The sequence below is a fragment of the Fistularia commersonii genome, chromosome 20 (genome assembly GCF_037954325.1).
Source record: "Fistularia commersonii isolate RoL2024-O1a breed Wild chromosome 20, RoL_Fcom_v1.0, whole genome shotgun sequence".
NCBI lineage: Eukaryota > Metazoa > Chordata > Actinopteri > Syngnathiformes > Fistulariidae > Fistularia > Fistularia commersonii.
In genome coordinates this window covers 7,801,469-7,821,701 of record NC_141303.1, presented here as the reverse complement: position 1 = coordinate 7,821,701, position 20,233 = coordinate 7,801,469, and the positions used below count along the sequence as shown (strand labels likewise).

General features: G+C 36.6%; 1 protein-coding gene across 2 annotated transcripts; it reads right to left on the bottom strand.

The window, feature by feature from the left end:
- Window positions 1-959: 959 nt before the first annotated feature.
- Window positions 960-12,627, bottom strand: acp1 (acid phosphatase 1). 2 transcript variants are annotated; one of them, XM_086167135.1, is made up of 6 exons: window positions 12,571-12,627; window positions 11,549-11,622; window positions 10,302-10,415; window positions 4,055-4,116; window positions 3,181-3,286; window positions 960-1,510 (listed from the first exon to the last, which is right to left on the bottom strand). In XM_086167135.1, the coding sequence occupies exons 1-6, from the start codon at window positions 12,611-12,613 to the stop codon at window positions 1,433-1,435; spliced, it is 477 nt and encodes a 158-aa protein (XP_086023261.1). In that variant the 5' UTR covers window positions 12,614-12,627; the 3' UTR covers window positions 960-1,432. The 2 variants fall into 2 exon arrangements, with proteins under 2 accessions (XP_086023261.1, XP_086023262.1); XM_086167136.1 differs by lacking the exon at window positions 10,302-10,415 and adding an exon at window positions 10,132-10,245 and having other exon boundaries at window positions 12,571-12,618.
- Between the last annotated feature and the right edge of the window lie 7,606 nt (window positions 12,628-20,233).

The following is a 20,233-nucleotide window of genomic DNA, read 5'->3' as shown; positions in this document are numbered from 1 at the left end:
ATGTCAAATTCAAAAGATTTTCTAGGACATTTTAGCTTGTTCTCATGGTTTCCACGACTGGAAAAGATTATGCTGAGTAGTGGGGACACTGAACAGTACATCAGATGGAGTATAAACTTTTTGAAGTGTAATCATCCTTTATTGGAGAATGATAATAAATGACAGAAAATGAGGGAAAAGAGAAGAAAAATGTCACCAGGATATTCCCCAGCCAGGCTTCAAACAACAAAGCATACAAGAGAGAATTCAGACAGTTTTTGGTGAGGGATGTCACTGTTAACATTGTTTACATGCCATTTTCAAAGCAGCAAATGCCACAAATTAGATCCTTTCACTTCCACTGTTCTCAGATAGAGCCAGAAATCTCAAAGATTGGACTCCAAAAATACAACTGCCAACTTACACACATTTCTGAAAGGAAAGTATATATTTCTTCGTGTTGCTTGACAAAATAAAATGATCACTGGGCCTGACATAATTATCATATAACATACACAAATAATAACATCAGTTACTTTTCCAAATACAATTGTGAAGTTAAGACCCAGCTACACCGAGAAAGACTACTTATTATTTTCAGGCCAGAAATTAAATATACTTTATTAAAAGCCTAATTAGATATTACGCTTCACATGAAGACTCCTTTAGTTTCACAAATACTGAGCACAGAAACAGACACCGCCCTTAAATGAAACAACTGGAGAGCCTCCAGTCACCAGTTGGTTCATCTAACCTTTGGCTACACTCTTGTTTAATGATTTACAGCCCGTTGTGCATCTTCAATCGCAGACTATGTTAAAGCTCCAATTTTGTGTTAAGGGATTAGGATGAATTTAATTTTAAGGGGCAGCGGGTCGGCCATATCGGAGAACTACCACCGTTACCCTGGTACAGGGCTGTTGAAGAAAAACCCCCATTTTTTTCCGTTTTGATAAAAAGGGACGGTGCAAGTAAAATGGGTGAGAACTGTGTGTTTTATTTGTTGCTCATTTGACAAATTTATGAGGTGTTGTCCGGTACACGGAAGCAGCGCCAAGAAAACAAGTGTACGCACAAAAAAATACCCAGAAGGATTAACATTTAGGAGATTATTAACTTTAACCCCAGAGGAAACCTTTGACCTTTAAGCCTTTAAGCTATCCTGTCATGTCTTAGTTCATATTAATTATTTTTTCGTATTCACAAGTGAAGTGATTTGGGTGAAAAATAAATCATTTTAGGAGTTGTACTAATTTATTTCCATGGAACATCATTTGAAATGATCACAATGTGGTTCGAATAACATGTACAACACAGAGACAAAGTGTTCCGGTGGTCCTTGAGTGACGTTCACCAGAGGGTTATACTGATGATGTGTTTGTCCGACGTGGCCAAAGCATATCTGGTTTGACTACTTGTGTTGTCCAGCAGATTGAGCAAAGCCCATCCGGTGTCAGGGGTTCATGTCCAGAAATGCTTTGCAGCATCGTAGACACTGTTGGTACACCTTCTCGAAATCCTCGTCACTTCCCTGAAGATAAAATTGTAAAAAAAGAATAGAAGTGAAGGAGAGAACGAGAAGATATAACATGTTTCTGCCAAGAACCGAGAACAAAATCATTACAAACATCTGTTTGATTTTTTTTTTTCAGACCACTGACAAAGAATTGAAATAAACTGCTGATACAGCTGTAGATATATCAAGGGCCAATTTTGTGATGTGGTTTAAGAACACAATAAAATGAGTTTACTACTCAACCGTTTAAATATTTTTTGAATAATTGCTGAGTTGCCCTGAAGCAAACAAATTCCAGACACCAACTGGCTTCAATTGTACATTTAGTGTGCACTGAGGCTAACATGGGCAAAACAGCTAAATATTTTTGTATTGCTGGTCTTAACAGTAAATAGTGAGATCTAACGGATACATGTTTTACAGTCATCAGATCTTGTCATTCACTTTTCTATTTTAAAATGACTGTGATCCAAAATTTAAGGGATTTGCACGGTAGAATATAAATCAAGACAATTTCCAATGAATAAGTATAAACTAAAATTATTTCTCTATCATGACATAATTTCAGGGGAAATTAAATATAAAAAAATATTCTCATTCTATTGCTTCTACTTTTCTGTTTAGAGTAACTTTGCAATATTCTGTCTAGAAAATAATTATTTGGGTATGGAACTCTCAAAAAGAAAAATCCACAAGACAGACATCTGTCACTTAATTTTAATTTTTTTAATTATTCAAACGATTAGAGTGAAACAGTTGCACAAAAAGTTTCTGTTGACTAAATTATCAATTTAAGCACTAATGCATGCAGATATGCTGCGAAATGCTCAAAGTTAAATAAAACAATACACTTGGTTTTTGGTTTTGACAGAAGAGTATTGACTTAATTATCACATAAGAAATGTGGTTAGGTGCTTCAGCTACACTGTTTGTTTGTCATTATGTTCACACTTAAAAAGCAGAGTGTCTGAATTTATTTGGTAGGACTTTCAGGGGCGGTCTGGCGCCTGCTGTTGAGCCATCAGTTGCTGAGCATGACTCAAAAATTTTCATATGCTGCATCCTTTGACTAAGTGGAAAAGGAAGACACCTGCAACTTCAAAAACAAAACCTTCCAATTAATATAGCTTTATACAGTTACACAAACTCGTCAACCACGACCGCCTCTTCCGGCCACATAAATACTTTAATGGGTTCTAAATCTTGGGATTTCACTGAAGCAGTATAACTCGACTGAACACACTGTTTTGAATATATTGTTGTGGATAGTTGAGACAATTTTTAAGACATCTTGGACTGCGGATCCACATGTCATATCCTTTCCTAGTGAGTAACAGTTGGCAGGGGGTGAGGAAAAAATAAATAAAAACAGAACAAAATAAATAATGTAAGTGATGGAACATACTTTCAGCACCATTCACTACCATTCCTATGGGCATCCACCTTACACCTTGAAAACGCATTCTGAAAAGTCAAGAGTCTAAACCTTTGCAACGTAACAGAGCTATCAGATCCACTAGATGCAAGATGGAAGCATTCAGGATCCTTTATAAGGTTTTCAGCTTTGTTGTTTTGCAAATTCTAGAGAAGATTGTTGTTTTACTATAATTTAAAATATATCATTTGCACTTTCCCAAGCAATAATTTTTTTCCTGCATTGTTTTATAATCTAATTATACACTTACATAATATGGGTCATTGATGATGAGCTGCTTCTGAGGATCATATGAACCTAAAAGCTCAATCTTTGCTGTGTAGTTATTCACAGACTTTGCTTTTCGGGTCAGTTCTCTGTGAGGATAAGAGGGAGACAAAAAAAAACAAAATTAAAAACATTTCCAAAATACAAAGCCCTAAGGTTTAATATATATAATTACCGCACGTGCACACACACACACACACACACACACACGCCAAATAATACAAATCACACAAACACCTTTCAGTACTTCTCTAACCAACATGATTATCATTTCAATAATCAACTTTCACTAGTCTTTATCAGTGAGGTTATTCTTCAAGGAAACAATTACATGGATCTTTGTCTGCAACAAGGTCTAATTTTCCTCAGTCTGGTCAGCTTAACATTGGTGGCAAAAAAAAAAAATGTGTGAGAGAACAGGGGAAAAAACTACCCAAGGGCAAAGACGAGGCATCCAAAGAACTCAATAAGCTGCTTACAGATCAGATCTGCCACAGGCATGTGATCTCAAAATGATCCCTGAACGTTCAAAGTAGCAAAAAATATCCCCCCCCGACCTTTGGACAAAGCTTAAGGAAGGATATTGCTCATTAAAGGGAGGCATTGGCCTACAAGTTAGTTATAGCTCAAAGTTACTGTGTATGTGAAGCAGGACGCATCACTCACAAGACAGTTAGCTGAACAATCTAGTTTGGCCCCCTTCTTTTTGTTTTTTGATCCAGCGAAACGACTAATAAGTGAGACAGGAACTTAGCACAAGCCAACAGAATTATCAGCAGCTGTTTCCAGCTCTACACTTTTGCCTTTGCAAATGCAGCACACATTCACCAAAAAAACTATGCTGCTGTTTAACATACCTCATATTGCTCTCGTCCATGCAGAGAATATACTCAAAGCTCATGAAGTCGTCTTTAGTCACCTGAAAATAAGGCAGAAATGTAGACCAAATCAGACATGTTCTGTTTTATGTGGGAAACACTGCAGTGTGTGGGACACATTCACGATTTACTTCTTAATTCCAACAGAATTAATCCATTCTGTTCTTGATGACAAACATTACTGGTTAAAATATATTGGACTTCATAAAAAAAGAAAAAGTGGCCCACACTTTGTTGGAAATGATCATTCAATACAATTATTTTGCTAATTACATACAGCCTTATATAATAACTGGCTGTCCCCTTTTTTGATTCTCATTTATGCCACAGAATTACAGTATGTCTACTAACAACCATGTCAGAGCTGCTTTCAGTTACACTTCCTTTCATACCTGCAGATATTCACAAGAACCTTCAACTCTTTCTATACAGCACAATGTGTTTTCACTTAAATTGTGAGCTACTGTTTATCAAATACACAGAAATGAATGTACCGTAATAGGACATTCATACATTTGAAATAACTGCATGCGGACATTTAACGAGTTGCAGCCAATCAGCTTATGAAGACTATTTCCAAATCAGGCTTTCAGGTTGACATCAGTTTACACACTGGTGTTTGGTTAAATATAATGGCACATCCGAACCTTAAACACAAACAACAGCTGTGACAGATATTTTGGTATAATATACTGGTGTAGCATTCTGGCACATTGGAAGCGACAGTATGTAAGGTGCTACCAATAGTTACTACTAAATCACAGTTTCAGCACTACATGATTCTGATCTTCCAAAAACTGCAGCTCTGGAAGCCAGTAGGGCATGGTGCTGTGTTGTTGTGACTGCTGTGTGATGATTTAATGGAACAAGGTAATAAAAAAATAAAAAAAGAACACACAGGCAATGCCCTGACAGATTTTGAGAGTAAATTTCTAGGAATGCTAGGGAGACGGCAATCGCAGCAGTGAGAAAAAAAAAACAGGGTTAGGGTGAGCATGAAACTCCTCTACTGCCCCAGATGTGGAAATACAGTCAAAAAGATAGCTATGCAGAATCATCTAAACTCGATCTAAATAGATTGCTTTGCATTCCCTTATAGTTTCTCACTCACCATAGTAATAAATTCTTCTTGACACCATTAAAAAAAGAGGCTTGGATTGATCCAACTGATTGCTCTGCTGCTGGCATGTATGGCAGTGTTGATTCATATGTATAATAGTTTAATAGACTGAACAGCAACAGATCTTCTTCTTTCGGCTTTTCCCTTCAGGGCCTGCCACAGCCAATCAACCTTCGCCATCTAACCCTATTCTCTGTATCCTCCTGAACTGCAACATATCAAGTAAACTAAAAGCTGAGTGTATATTCTGAGTCTGCACATATACCAGCCAAATTGCTCAATTATTTGTGGACTGTTCAACTGACTGTTTATATCGGGAAAAGTTCATATTCATGCCTTTTTGATTGATATTAAAATCATGAAATGCAATTGCAAATGTCAATTTAAATTCATAATGTCAGCTGTTAGTTTGACACTACAATTAATTTTTACCATATTAAAGACGATCCATGCAGTGCTGGAGGTAAAGAAGAGTAAGATGTTGAGGTTTCCTTTGGGAGTGACGAGGACGGATTCGATCAGGGAAAAGGAGTTCCTCAAACAGCATGTGTTAGATGTTTTTGAGATAAGATCTCGGAGGCCAGAGTGAGATGGTTTGGTCGTGTACAGAGACGGGGATCGTGTATATATTGGTAAAAGGATGCTGGGGTTGGAACTGCTAGGCAGGAGGCCTAGAGCAAGACCAAAGAGAAGATTTATGGATGTAGTGAAAGAGGACATGAATTTAGTTGTTGAGAGGATACAGAGAGTAGGTTTAGATGGTGGGGTTTGATTCACTGTGGCAACCCCTGAAAGGAGCAGTTGAAAGGGACAGATTAAAGATGCTTCATGCTTTAAAATAATTCAACTAGCCATTGAAATACATAAACAGCTTGAAAAACAAATTTGGGTTGCTATTATTACCCCCAAAATATATATGTTCAGCTATTTTTAACGGCTCCTTATAGTAATGCTGTAACACTGCCAGAAGGTGGCGAAAATGTGCCAAACTACTTTTTCACAGCCTCTGTTAATGAACAGGTTCAATGAAAGGCACAATTAAAACCTTGTGTTGTGTTCTCACCTATAACACTCCTCCTGTGTCAAGTCGTGGTAGAGCATTGCCTGCGTATGAATCATCACTCAGGAAATTGAATACCAAACAAGTGAGGTTACCTGCCAACGGTGAGGAAACCATCTATCTAGGTGCTGTTGTTCTTTTGTTACATCTTAATAGTTACAGAGAGACAAGAGTTGTGCTACATTCGAGACACAAATTAGAACTCTACAACTATTGTTTACCTCCATAACATGATTCAGCAATCAGAGGAATCTAAAATCATGAGCTAGATCATAATTCGATTAATGATCAGCCCAAGCCTCGAGAAGAGAGCTTCTAAGGAGTTAAAATACATAATATTAATCTTCCCTTCAGAGAGAGAATGTCACTTTCAAAGATGCTTGTGACCGGTGCAGCATAAAAACGTCACACTTAGCAACTGAAAGTTTTAGGAGGCAGCCACAGGAGCGGGAAAGTAGTACGAGCCTAATCTGGTCAAAAAATCAGCAGGCAAAAGTATTATGTGGAAACTTACAGCCTCCAGGTCAAAGTTTTGAGAAGGAACTTTCAAGTAAAGGAAGAGAAAATTCATATCCAACAAAAATGAAAATATCTGCTGCTGATACTACATGGTTTTATGTGAGAGAAGAATGTGAGAGGAGAAATGACATGCAACTTATTACATCTAACTTCATGCAGACAAGGTGATACAGTGGATTATATAATTGCACAACTCCACATTTGAGTAGACATTGATCTATTTTCACAGTAATGTTGCACTGCACATTCTAATTTCAAAAAATGTCTCACTTTTCCTAGTTTTATAATACTGATTAGAGCATATAAAATAGTTGTAACATAAATCCCGAATAAGGGCTATCTTCTTGCACAAAATGGTGTGTTTAAAAGTAAGAGAAAAAAGAGAAACTTTATAGAGAACTATCAATCAATATGGCTCAGTCCTGAAATTATCCTATATCTGCTGGTTAATGGCAATTCAGAGCTGCAATCTATTTTGTTTCAGATATGGTTATATGTAATATACAATATGGATTAAAAGTATAAGCCTAAATTACCATATAACTTAGCAAATTTTTTATACTATGGATTTTCATTGTCCAAAATATGATACAATAACAAATCTTACTTGACAGAATTCATGCATTCTAAATCAATCTCTAATCACTCAGTATATGTACCTGGAGTCACCCCGATTTACTGCAAGAAGTTACTTTGGGGGTATGCCTTTCTTCACCTCATCTAATGTGATTATAAAACTGAATATCATACAGCATTAATATGACTGGAATTAACCTCAATCTGAGAATGTCAAACCAGGACTTTGTGATTCAATCCCAATGAGAGAGCGAGAGAGAGAGATCAGATTCACACATTCATGTGTTCAGATACTTGCAATTTTTGATTATCACCTCTTTTGGAAATGGTGCTGGTGGGAAAGGCACATGATTCTGTTCTCCATCACAACCGAAATGTTGACAAGTTAAGTTAATGTTACGAAAGAAGGATCATGGTATTTGGCTAAAAGTCATGCTCATTCCTCAAATATTGACTCAATGATAACATACGGGTGAGTAGAAAGCTAAAACGCTAACTCCCCAAACACTAATTTTTAGCTGATGATTTCTCATCGTGGCATAAAACACTCGCAATTTGTTATAGAGAATGTTGGAATAAGTTTTTTTGGTTGTTTGTGTATACTTGTGTGTGTGTGTGTGTATGTGTGTGTGTGTGTGTGTGTGTGTGTGTGGTAACAAAGCCAACACTTGGCTCATGCACTTGGCTATGGAAAGCAGAAGTAGAGTTCACAAAGAAAAAAAAGGGACATGAGGACAAAAAAAAGAAGAAAAAGACAGTAATACCAATGAAAAGACTGACAAACGAAAAAAGAAAAAGAGCAGAAGCTTGTCAAACCTCAGTTTTGACTGGGTTTAAGCCAAGGATTGAGCCTCTCATCACTTCTTGAGGAGATTCAATGAAGGTCTGACTGAACAGGTTTGCAGAGACACAAACTAACTAACAAGACGAGATCTGAAGTACAGGGTGGAACATCTGAGCTGTTTGCCATCTCAAGGGAAAATTGTTTTAAGGGCACAAACAAGAACAAGTTGAACTGAGGAAAACCAGCACTTTAGAAGTCTGCAAGCCCTAAATGGACAACATCTTGGTGTAATTTAAGGCTTGTTTCAGCATTTGAAACACATGCCACAAGTTTATGTAATTGCTAGATAGATTTGATCAGACTTCCATATTCATAAAGTTATTCTCTGAGTTTATGTTGTGCACAGGTAACATGTGTCATGGGGCTTTTAGGGCCACCACAAAGAACATTTGAGGTCATTTTATGAAACCTAGGAAGGTTCTTGTGTATGGCAAGACACTTAGATGAATTAAAAGAGGACATGCAGTTAGTGGGTGTGACACAGAGTAGATGCAGGACTGGGGAAGAGGGAAACAGATGATCCACTGTGGTGACCCCTGATTAGGAAGAAGCCAAAAGAAGTAGAAAAATCAGGCATAAGTATGAAACTGAAAAAAAAAAAAAAAAAAAACTGCTTACAGTTATTGATGAAGATCAATGTCATGAGATGATTTCATGAGATAAAAAAGTGTGTGTTCTTTTTTTGATTGTTTTTTTTTTGTGGATTTGTCTGTTTGAATTAAGTGGGTTTGTTTATAGCAAATGCATAATTTGTGTGTCTAATGCACAGCAACAACAAAAGGTGTCTGTCCATATGCGCAGATAATTAGATTACTATCGCAAATGTTTCCTTTCCTCATTTTTCTTTTCTGTTGTCAAACATAACAGAATTTCCATCAAATAATAAATGAAGTCAAGGAAAAAAAAAAGAAATAAATCGATGAGAAACAACACTCTATCCTCTCCTTTGCCTGGTGAATGACAGAGGGGAGGGGTCATCATCTTAACAAGCAGCACAGTTCATGATCATTTGCCAGGAAAAAAAAGTGTGAAACTAATAGTCAAAATGAAGACAGCTGTCATTTGAGCTTGTTCCAAACGATTAATATAACAAGTTCTCAACAGAGAGTTAAAAAAAACTATTGCAGAGAGACAATGTGGAAATCTACTTTTCTGGTTATTAAGGTTTTTGCTGTCTTGAGTCAACATGAAGGTAATTACATCCAATTGAAGGCCATTTTTTTGGTAATTTTAATTGTTGGAGAACCCTTAATCTGCACTTGAGTTTCTTAAACAAACAATAGAATAAAAAAAGATATATGTAATGCAGCATCACCCACATTTCTATTGTTATAATAATTGTGACCAAATTATTGCAGCCTTGTTTTAGTATATTCTGCATGATGTCCCCTGTACAATATTGTGTGTGGATTCACAATGAATCTCCACTGATTACGACCTCAAAATAAGGGTTGTATCCATATGTTCACAAACAAACCTTGGTTTATGGGCACTTGTTTTATTGCCTTACTATTATTGACCACAAACCCAGACTTTTCATTTGTTTATAGAAAGACAGAAAGGAGCTGGAGAAAATTTTTAATAGTAGAAGTAGATTAGTACAAACTGTAGTTTTGAAAAAGAGCAAAGTAAATCTGTGCTCATGTTTAATTTACTGCTACTGACATACAAACACTATAGACTACATTTATATGTAAAATAATGAAAGCATGTTTTTGAATTTGAAAACAAAAAAAGTCCTATGGGGTACACACAACGTGACAGTGGAAACATTGTCTGTATGTTGTCACTGCCCATGTCTACATGGCCATTAAGTAGAAGCTGCAAATCAAACACCTTAGGATTAATTGTTATTTAAAAAAAAATGAAAATAAGCAAAAAAAAAAAAAAATGTGTAAGGTGCATGAAAATTCCCACGTTAGCATATCTGATTGTACCTGTCTGGCCCTGTGGTTCGTCTCTATACCATGCATCTGCAGGCAGGCCAGCCCACGGGAGTCTGGTAAGCTGCCTATATTCCAGTCAGATGTGGCACCACTGTCTATGACCCACTGCAACAACACAGAACAAAAACGGGCGGCTAGCTACTTCCAAGTAAAGCTCATACCTGCCTGGCCACGTGCCTCATGGGCACATCATGCTTCTTCATGCAGGCTTGACCACGATAGTCAGGTGGGTTTCCTATCTCATAGGTGGAGGTGGCAGCACTGTCTATCCTCCACTGGGCAGAGGAAAAACATGTGGAACAACACAGCAAGAATGATTCATGCTCCTATGCTGAGAAGTTATAGGTGGTGCAGCATTTGTAGTGCATGACCTACTTTTTACTGTTACACAGAAATTGAAATTAGCTTAATGAATGAAAGACCTCCAGCTAGATATTTTTATTCTGTCTGAAATTCAGTCACACATAACACTTTGTGGAATGTAATTTAACATTAAGCCATATTTGTGAAAATTTCTCAGAGACCAAACTGACAATGATGATTTCATACAACAATCAATAACAATTAATCAATAACAATTTAACTGCACTGAAGTCAATATCTTGATATTGGGCCAAAGATCTTTAACTGGCAATATCAAAAAATAGGTTATTGTTTTTAAATCTATTTTAACCATGAAAATTTTGAAATTTGGCCACAGAGATGTCTGTTGTAGCTGCCATTGTGGATTGTCTTGAATGAGCAGGCAATGTCTTGGATTTTTTTTTTTAATTTGTTTTTCATTTGTTTAATTTTCCAGTGTCAGTATCACAAGAGAAATGTCATCATTCTGCATCAAGTACAATGGATCTCAATATCTTTCAGGTTTAACAGACGATGCTAAACATAGACTCATTGAACATGCTGTCAATGGAAAAAACAATTGAAAAATGGCACCATCAGAACTTAACATTGCTAAAGCCAAAGTTATAATACAGAGTAATATATGCAAATAGTTTACCTGCATCATATGACAGGACATATACCATAATCATCTTACTATCTTATGATAGGTCGCGTAACAATCATTATCTTACATATTACTTTTCTTATTTTTTAAAAGTCTTTCATGATCAGTATTAAAGTTGTGTTACCCTGTTGTGTTTTATTTTGTAACTGATTATGAAAACAGCATCTAGACCTAAAAAAACTTTACAGATAATTTATCTTCAGGTTTATTTCCTATTGAAGAAATGGCCGGCGTTTTGAATACTTACCCTTACTTTATGCAGTAATAACAGAAAAGCATATCATTAAAAAATTAATGACTGAAAAAGTAAACAATTTGACCATTTTGGGCACATTAATCAAGTAAGAAGGATGGAATTACTGGTATATTGCGCTTTTAGCTAAATTATGGTAACATTACCTTGTCTACAACACCGGCATCTGTAGCCATCTTTCTGAAGACTGCCTCAGCAATGGGTGATCGACAAATATTTCCTATTAAAATGACAAATAATTTGAAACACTTGTTGGTGACAAAAGTGAATTTACTTGCATACAATTGTTTAATTTTTTTTTTCTTGACATTTTAATTTCCTTTTTAAGAACGGTCTTGACCTGAGTCAATGACGGATGTTAGTACGCTCGAGCAGACTTAGATGATCCCGAAACAGAGATTAGCATGTACAGCAGCATTTAAAAGCAAACAAGCTGAAACTGGAAATACTTTAAATATTAACTATCACCCTGAAATCTTTCAGCAGGCCATAATAGCTCACAAATATGATATCAAATATTAAATGTGTTTTACACAGAATTGATTTAATCATGATTTAATAATCACTATACTTTCTCCTTTAAAAGCAGGGTAATGAATGAACAATGCAATGAATATTAGCTTGCTATTGGAAAAAGGAAAAAAATGACGACAGGCAATAAAATAAGATACGACTCAGTCATGACGACTCGGTAAACTACACCAAGAGATATTAATAGTAATGTAGCGCAGCATAAATACGTGGCAAGCACATTTATAAATAACATTCATTTCTTGTGAACTTTCTGAAATAGGAATTAACGTTACAATTCGCAGGACTATATCGGCGTAATCGATTCCACGTGATTATGGCTATTAAGGAAGTAACGTCCAGGCTGTAACTTAAATCCTTGGTAAGACTGTCCAAAGTCACCCAGTTGACCAAAAACGTGCTGAGAAGATCAATTATATCTAACTGAAACTAAAATCAAAATAAGCACTTTAAAATGACAAATACTTAAGGTCACATACAAGCATCCAATGAATCTATAGGAATGACACAGTTTACTAGAAAACGATGAAATGCATGCTCAAATATAAACAACACAATGCAAAAACAAAACCCTGTCAATATTAAACTACAGAAAACGCGAATGCATTAGTCATAGAGTGGAAAGTGGAGCACTTACCGAGGCACACAAATAAGACGGACTTACTACCTGAGGCCGCCATGTTTCTTTGACGGGTCTTAGTGACGTAATGTTTGCTGTCTAAATTATGCCTGAAAGAATTTGTGTTACTGACTCATTTCTATTTTCATTTCACAGTAACAACAGTACATCATCAAAAGTACACGTTTTATAATTATTTGAAGCTATTTGATAAATTGATACCTTTAAAACTATAACCAGCACAATAAATCCAACCCCTAATTGCATATATTGTGTATCAGGTTTGGGCAATTATTTTGCTGGAGGGCTGCATTTCTTATTTAATTTTTAAGCGCGGGCCAACTAGGTACGTAAATTTAACCAATTGAAAATAGTAATTTATATATTTACATTTTTATAGCATTTTATTTCAATTTTAAAATCATTACTGATCATATAAATGCATTGACATTATTTTTTATAGAATCATCCATACTAAATTAAACAAAAAGAAAAATTAAGGAGTTTCCAAATTCAATATAAATTGAAAACAATCATTAATGTATTCAAAGAAAATAATTTGGCGGGATCTGCAAAAGCAAACTGGGCCAGATGTGGCCTGCGGGCCGTAAAATGCCCGGGTCTGCTGTATATCCATCAACAGATGAGATAATAGCTGAAGTTGTGTTTGTACACATAATTTATCGTTAAACGATACCAGCGATTGTGCAATAACTCACAGAGTAGTAATTGCCAACTTGGTTATCCATTGTCTTCTCTGAAAAGTGAGTTGTGAGTAAGGGAAATAAAATGGAAGTGGAAGTTCTCTTGTCACATAAAATGTTGTTTCAGAAGGGAATAAGATTAGAAAATTTGGTATTAGTGATATAATAGAATTTTCTAATTGCCACTATTTGCAAGAATTATTATTAGAAGAAAAGGATGTTTTTTGACATACTGGTTGAGAATGGGTAAATCCGTGGTCTGAAGTGATTGCTAACACTTGTAGCAGGCAGAAATGGTGTTCTGGCAAGAATGTGATGAAATTGCCAAAGCACTATATGTGAAAAGTCAAAGTACAGACCTCTCCACTACATTAAAAATGTCCCATCCCGATGTGATCCCATGCATGGCAGATACAATTAAACAGCTCCTCAGTGTCAAAGAAGTCTAACTTAATGGCTCTAATAAAAATGGATTGCTGAGTTGTATATGTGTTATCTGCGTTCATCAAGAGCTCATAAAAAGCTATGCAGCTGCATGTCTCTTTCGCCAGCTGCATTGCCAGATTTCCTGCTAGTTCTGTAACTTGGTCCGCGATGGTGTTTCTTGATAAACTCACGGTTTTAAAAGTTTGTATCTGGTCAGGACAAACCTGTTCACAGACCTTCAGCACACGCAGCTTCAAAAAGGCACCATCTACAAAAGACTTTGAAGCTCTAGCGATTTCTTCAGCCACAATAAAGCTAGCTTTCATTGCTGCAGTGTTTTAGGATGTGGTTTTTGTGAACATATTCTGCTGCCATTGTAGTTTGGCTTTTATTTCTTGGACAATGTGTTGTTTTTCTGCAAGGCTAACTTTGGCATACTTAGCTCCGTGTTTGGTGTCAAGATACCAACGTAGATTGTACTCTTTGACAACCGAAACTGCCTCATGAAAAAAGACGTTCTGTTTTTTCTCCTTGAAGAGCAAACATTTATTCGCCTTCCCATCCTTCTTGAAACAGCCATCCATCTGCACATTTAGAGATCCTGGACATTTAGAGATCACTTGTAATTCTGTATTCCACTTATTGAAAATGGCATTGATGCCGTCGCTTCACGGGTAACATTATTGACATGATTGTAGAAATGTGGTTTATGGTCGATGCACACATTTGACTTATTTATTTTAAGACAAGTTCTCGCGGCCACATTTGGCCCACGGGCCTTGAGTTTGGCAAATGCAGTACAAAGAACAGTGTACTTTTTCCACTGGATTTCTTGTGATATATCATTACCAAAACAGAAAAAAAAGTTTCTCAAAAGCATAATTCTGTCATTGATGATATTCATAATCTTTCTATTAGAGTATATGTCTTCACACAAGACAATGTGAAAAAGATAAGTAACTCAAATTTAACTTCAATATGAATTTTAACTTCCTTTGTGTGTGTCAAAGTTGTCTTCTATTCCTTAACCCATAAACACAAGTGTCTCTGTTTTGCAATGCCTTCGATTTGTTATGAACTGATATTCTATTTTTTTTTTCAATCCAAAAATGAAAACAAAACAGATGTTTTGGTCAGTTAGAAATAGAGAAGCCTGGTGCTGCGACTTCCACCAGTTCATTCTCAGTGGTCAGAATCGTTCAGGAACTACGGTATATCCTTTTACAACACATGTACCTGAATGTTCTGATCCAGTTATTGTGCCAAAACAATCAGGTTTATCACTACAAGCTAGTGACTTCACTACTGCTGAGATATATTTGGTCAGAGAGGGTGCCAACACATGTATTTGTTGAACTCTAAAAATAGCCATTCTTTCATTACTAGGGGTTTTGGGTTCCAAAATTTGTCCTTTCTGTACATTAGACAAAAACATTTTAACAGAATGCGCTTTGAATCATAGAGGAATGTTGATAAACCTAAATGTTATAGTGAAACATGGTGAATAACTGTGCATGCCATGGGCAGCCCAGATTAAGGTACATAAATGGAAACTTTTATTTTGCCCTCTGCACTTTATTTCATGTTTATTTGTGCGTTCCACTTCAGTATCAAATCCCGAAAATCCCTGTTCCAAGATAAAATGTCAATTGGACCATACCCATAATAGAGTTCCAACTCAGAAAGTCAATGATACACCATCAGCTCTAACTTCAAAATCCAAGTTGGCTGGTCTGAGCATAAACATCAAGTAAAAAATAGCTCAAATAATGTTTCAAACCATGAATAGTGTCTTCACAGTCAATTTTTAAACTTGAAGTTGAATTTATAGTAATAGTTTTGCTGCATGTTCATTTGCTTGTTTTCAATATTGGATATGTGGTAGTGTTTCTAAAACTAAATTTTAACTTTGTTCTCTACTGTTGACAATCAACTGCACCCGTTTTGTTTCCAAACTTGGCCACTTGCTTGACTCATTTAATATTTGGCCATTCCCCTGCTAATCTTTGTTCTACTTGACATCCCAAAGCCCTCTTTTATTCTGCTTTACATTATGGCATTTTCAAGCGTTGCACCCTTTAGATGTTTCTTCATAGAATATCTCCCATTGGTTAAACGGTAATCCTCTTCGGTTGCACTTACTATTTGATGGAGATATGTGTCTTCTATTAATTCCTGCATAATCATGAGCATTATAGAATGTTGTGTCCTGTTTTTAAACTCTAACATAGTGCTAAATAAGCATTTGCAGATACCAGCTATGGAAAATAGGAAGGTAATTTGTGAATTAACGAACTGATGAAAAAATGAGAGGGGCGCAAGCAATTATTTATTTCCAAAACATAAAGGAAATTGTTATAAAGTAAAATAAATAAACTAAGAAAATGCATTTATAAACATTTATAAAAAAAAACAAAAAAACTCTGCTTAGTTTTATAAAACCCAGACCAGCATTTGAATTGATGCAATGCAGTATCAGTTCAGGTTTAGTTTGATTTTTTTTCAAGCAGGAGGACTTATAACAGAAATGCATTGATATTGAGACTTTAAGTGATCAGAGATTACATCAATTTCTTCATGCACCGGCACTAATTAATTCACCAATACGTTTGGTTTTGATGTTAATATCTCACGTGACTCACAGGTTTTACCAATAATGAAAAAAAATAAAGAATATGACAAGTGAGATTAGTGCTGCTATTTCAGCGGTAATTTTGTATTTATATTATGCATGTGCTTGGAAGACAACGATATAGTCAATTGAATGCCATGCCTGTTCTTCATAAGAAATGTTTTGGTTATGTGTATGGATCTGTTAAAGGTCTGCATCAAGAGTATATACTGGAAATATAAGATGCAATTCAACAAGACATCTCTGTCAACATCTGTTTTAGAAGGAGGATTAAGAACAGTCCCTCTATTGCGCAGATTACTGGACAAAATTACATAATTTAAAACAGAAAGGGAAGGGAAACACTAACGTGATGTAAAAGTAAATTTTGTAATTTTTCTGTGAAATGCCTGTCATTTTAGTTTAGAGAAAAAATGAAGAAAAATACAAGTGCATCTTTTTGTTCCTTTTTGTGATCAGTTTATTGAAAGTGGCTACAGACATATGCTCTGCTCTTGTGCCTTGAGCATTTATCATTTCCTGTCTTTTAGCATTTTATTCTCATAATTAATTTTCAGGCCACCTTAATGAATTACAATAAGCTGAATATATATATATATATATATATCATTGACATCTGATATAATTTTCATTGCAAGCTTGGGATCAAAAGGAGGTTTTCCACTTCATGAACCATAATGTAGGTGATCCTGTGAGGCCCTAAAGGGCTGTTGTTCTGGAAAAAAAAGCGTCTGATTCAGACCATACTCTTGAACTGACAAAATAAGCTGGCAAAAATTACAGACTGCATTTTGAATACCAACATTAATCCACATTAGTGGATCAAAGCAATGGATGGATGTTGTTTTTGAATTTCCATTTCACTTTTTCTGGTTCTCTCTGTTTTGTATGAAAAGTCATTTGAAGACTTAACAGGCTCATGCAATATAGTACATATAAGCCAGATCATTTCATCAGATGATATCATCCACTGAGAGACAGAAATTGGCTAACAGAGCAATCTTACAGGTAATGTTATCAGTAAATGTACAAGTTGAACTTCCTGCTGGGTATCTCTGACCGTTGCACTTCCTCCAGTGCCAATGGGCAAGCAGCAGGGCCACCAGCTACAGGGGCCTTCAGCCAGGGACCACCATTCATCATGTCAGTGACAGGGACGTCTCCCTGTCACTCCCTGCAGCTGATGGGTGTCACAGCCCTGTGGCTGTTGTTGCAGTTAATTGTTCTTTCCCCAGCCCCTGTCATTCTTCCTCAGCCAGAGCCAAAAGTTGCATTTCCCTGCCACCCCTGCCAGATATCTAACCGCTTACTTCAACTTCCCTCCGGCCACACCTGTGTCCTGCAAGAAGCACATGTGGATTGTAAGTGAACATGATGGTTTTCTTATGATCGATCACTGGTTCAGCAACTGGCTGGTTGTTAGAGAATGCAGAATCCATCATCAAATGCATTGGAACAAGCTTTACTATCACCATAATTCAGTGCTGCTCAAAACACCATGGTTGAAATAGAAGTATTTGGGACATTCTGCACATTGTATTCATATACTTAATTTATGCCCAATCATATTTGTCTGTCAGTGCTTCAGCCAATTCATCTGTATTGCATTTCCCTTTCCTTCAAATATCCCTTTCCCCTTCCCTCCAAAAGTTGCACAGTTGCGCACTCATTAATGCATGTTGTTTTTTTCTCCCATTGGTACTTGCTGTACAAATTAGGATTCATTGAAAATAATGTTTCAAGCAACCTGAATGCAACCCCAAGGGAGCACAGTCCAGTCCTCTACTTCCCAAGCCTGGATAAATGCTGAAACCTTTGACTCTCATACTGGATGGGGGAGGCCTAGATTAACAGTGCTGATAACCTAAAGGGTGCCAGTGGAAATTTGCCCGTGTGATGAAGAAGGAGAGGACAAAGGCATGTTTGTAGGCAGAGAGAGATGAGGAAGGGCTAGTGTGCATGACTCGTGTCAAGTAGTGGCTGTCGTTCAACAGGATCTTCAAGAGTGAGAGGATGCCTGTGGAATGGAGAAAACTGTGCTAGTGACATGCAGATGTGTGGTAACTCCATAGGAATTCAGTTGATGAGTTGTACAATGTATTTGCGGGAAAGACAAGCAGAAATCTACAAATCGAAAAGAAGTCTACAGATGTAGTATGTACTTGGAGAATGTTGATAGAGAAGCACAGGATAGGTCAGAGGAAGCTGCATGTGCCTTTGAAGACCTCGAAAAAGCTTACGAAGCGGTGACTGCGGAAGTCTGGAGTCTGGAGAAGTGTGTTAGAGTGATGCTGGACATGTACAGGAACTGTAAGACAGTGATGAGGTGTGCTGTAGGTGTGAGAGAGGAGCTGAAAGTAGAGGTGGAACTGTATCAAGGATCGGCTCTGACTCCCACAGAATATGTGTGTGTGTGTGTGTGTGTGTGTGTGTGTGTGTGTGTGTGTGTGTGTGTGTGTGTGTGTGAAAAAAGGGACCTTCCTTCTGAATGTCAATCCAAAATGTGATGTGGATGGCAGATTTTCAGAGATTATGGAATTATTATAGGTCTCATTTTAACCTACAGGTTGCAAACTTAAAATGTATGAACAGAGTAATCATAGAAAAGCAGAATGTTAAAGTTGAGAATTACACATCCAAATACATGACCTCATAGATGCTGTTTTCTCCCATGGAGCTCTCTGGACAAGTTTAAAATACTTCATATCCTTATTAGAACAGCATTACAGTTCTGCTCTTTCAAATTCCATTTGCCATGTTCAATATGAAAGATTTGTTTTTCCATCTTTAGGCCTGAAAAGAAAAAAAAGAAGCTTGAAGTTTTTTTGTTGTTGTTGGTAATACAGTAAAATGAATTTAGATAGACAGACACCAACTAAGTGAGTGGGTGTTGACATTATTCCTGGTAATTAGTGCTGAATGCATAAATACGCATTATCAGATACTTTATACAACATTCACGCAGAAATTGTGAGCAAAGGGTGCCGGCAGCAATTTAATTCGATAATTTAAAAGCCATTTTTAATTGAGTCTACAAGTTTCATTCATGTCTGAAGAATGGGTGGTAATTATTGTGAATGACTCAGTAAAAACACAATTACCGGATGATGCAGTGTCACATTAAAGGACAGAATATATTTTTCCAACTAATAGCATAAACTCAGAATTAAATTATGGCAAGGGGGCTCAGGGGACTGGTGACGAATGGTGTCAGTGTTCATGTTTACTCTTCTCTCATCCAACGCCATCACCACCCCACACTGACTGCGGTTCCTCTTTCTCCAAACAAGTAGAAACAGATTTTCAGCAGACAGACGACATCCTAAAAGCAGCATTATAACTGCTGCTTTGATCAAAGACGTGACAAAAGAGTTGTATTGTGTGTGTGTGTGTGAAAGAGAGAGGGAAAAAGAGAGAGAGAGAGAGAGAGAGAGAGAAAGAGCATGCGTGTTTGTAGTACAGACACATTGGTATGTCTAAATTTTTATATGTTTCAGACATTTTGGGTTGTACCTTCAAGGCACGTTTTTGTATGTCTTGGTATAAGATTTATTTCATTTCAGATAACTAGAAAAAAGGAGAGTTATAGGGAAAGACATTAAACACTGAATGACTTTAACTAAATACATTTCACGTGACCAAGAGGCACAGCTGACAAGCATTGAACATTGTATTAGAATATTATCACACCAGATTTGTGAGGAGTAACACGTGAACTGCTATGAATTTAACAATCATTGTTCACAGCATAAAATTTTACTTTTCAAAGCAAGAAAAGCACGTGTGGGATTCATTATGGTAATAATGGAAGAATTTCGTTTAGTGCAGCCAGACGCGGCCCCTAGCATTGTTCACTGAATGATCTGGCTCACTAGATCAGTTTGTGGAAAGGAACTGTGTGGGATTTCCAGTTTTGGCA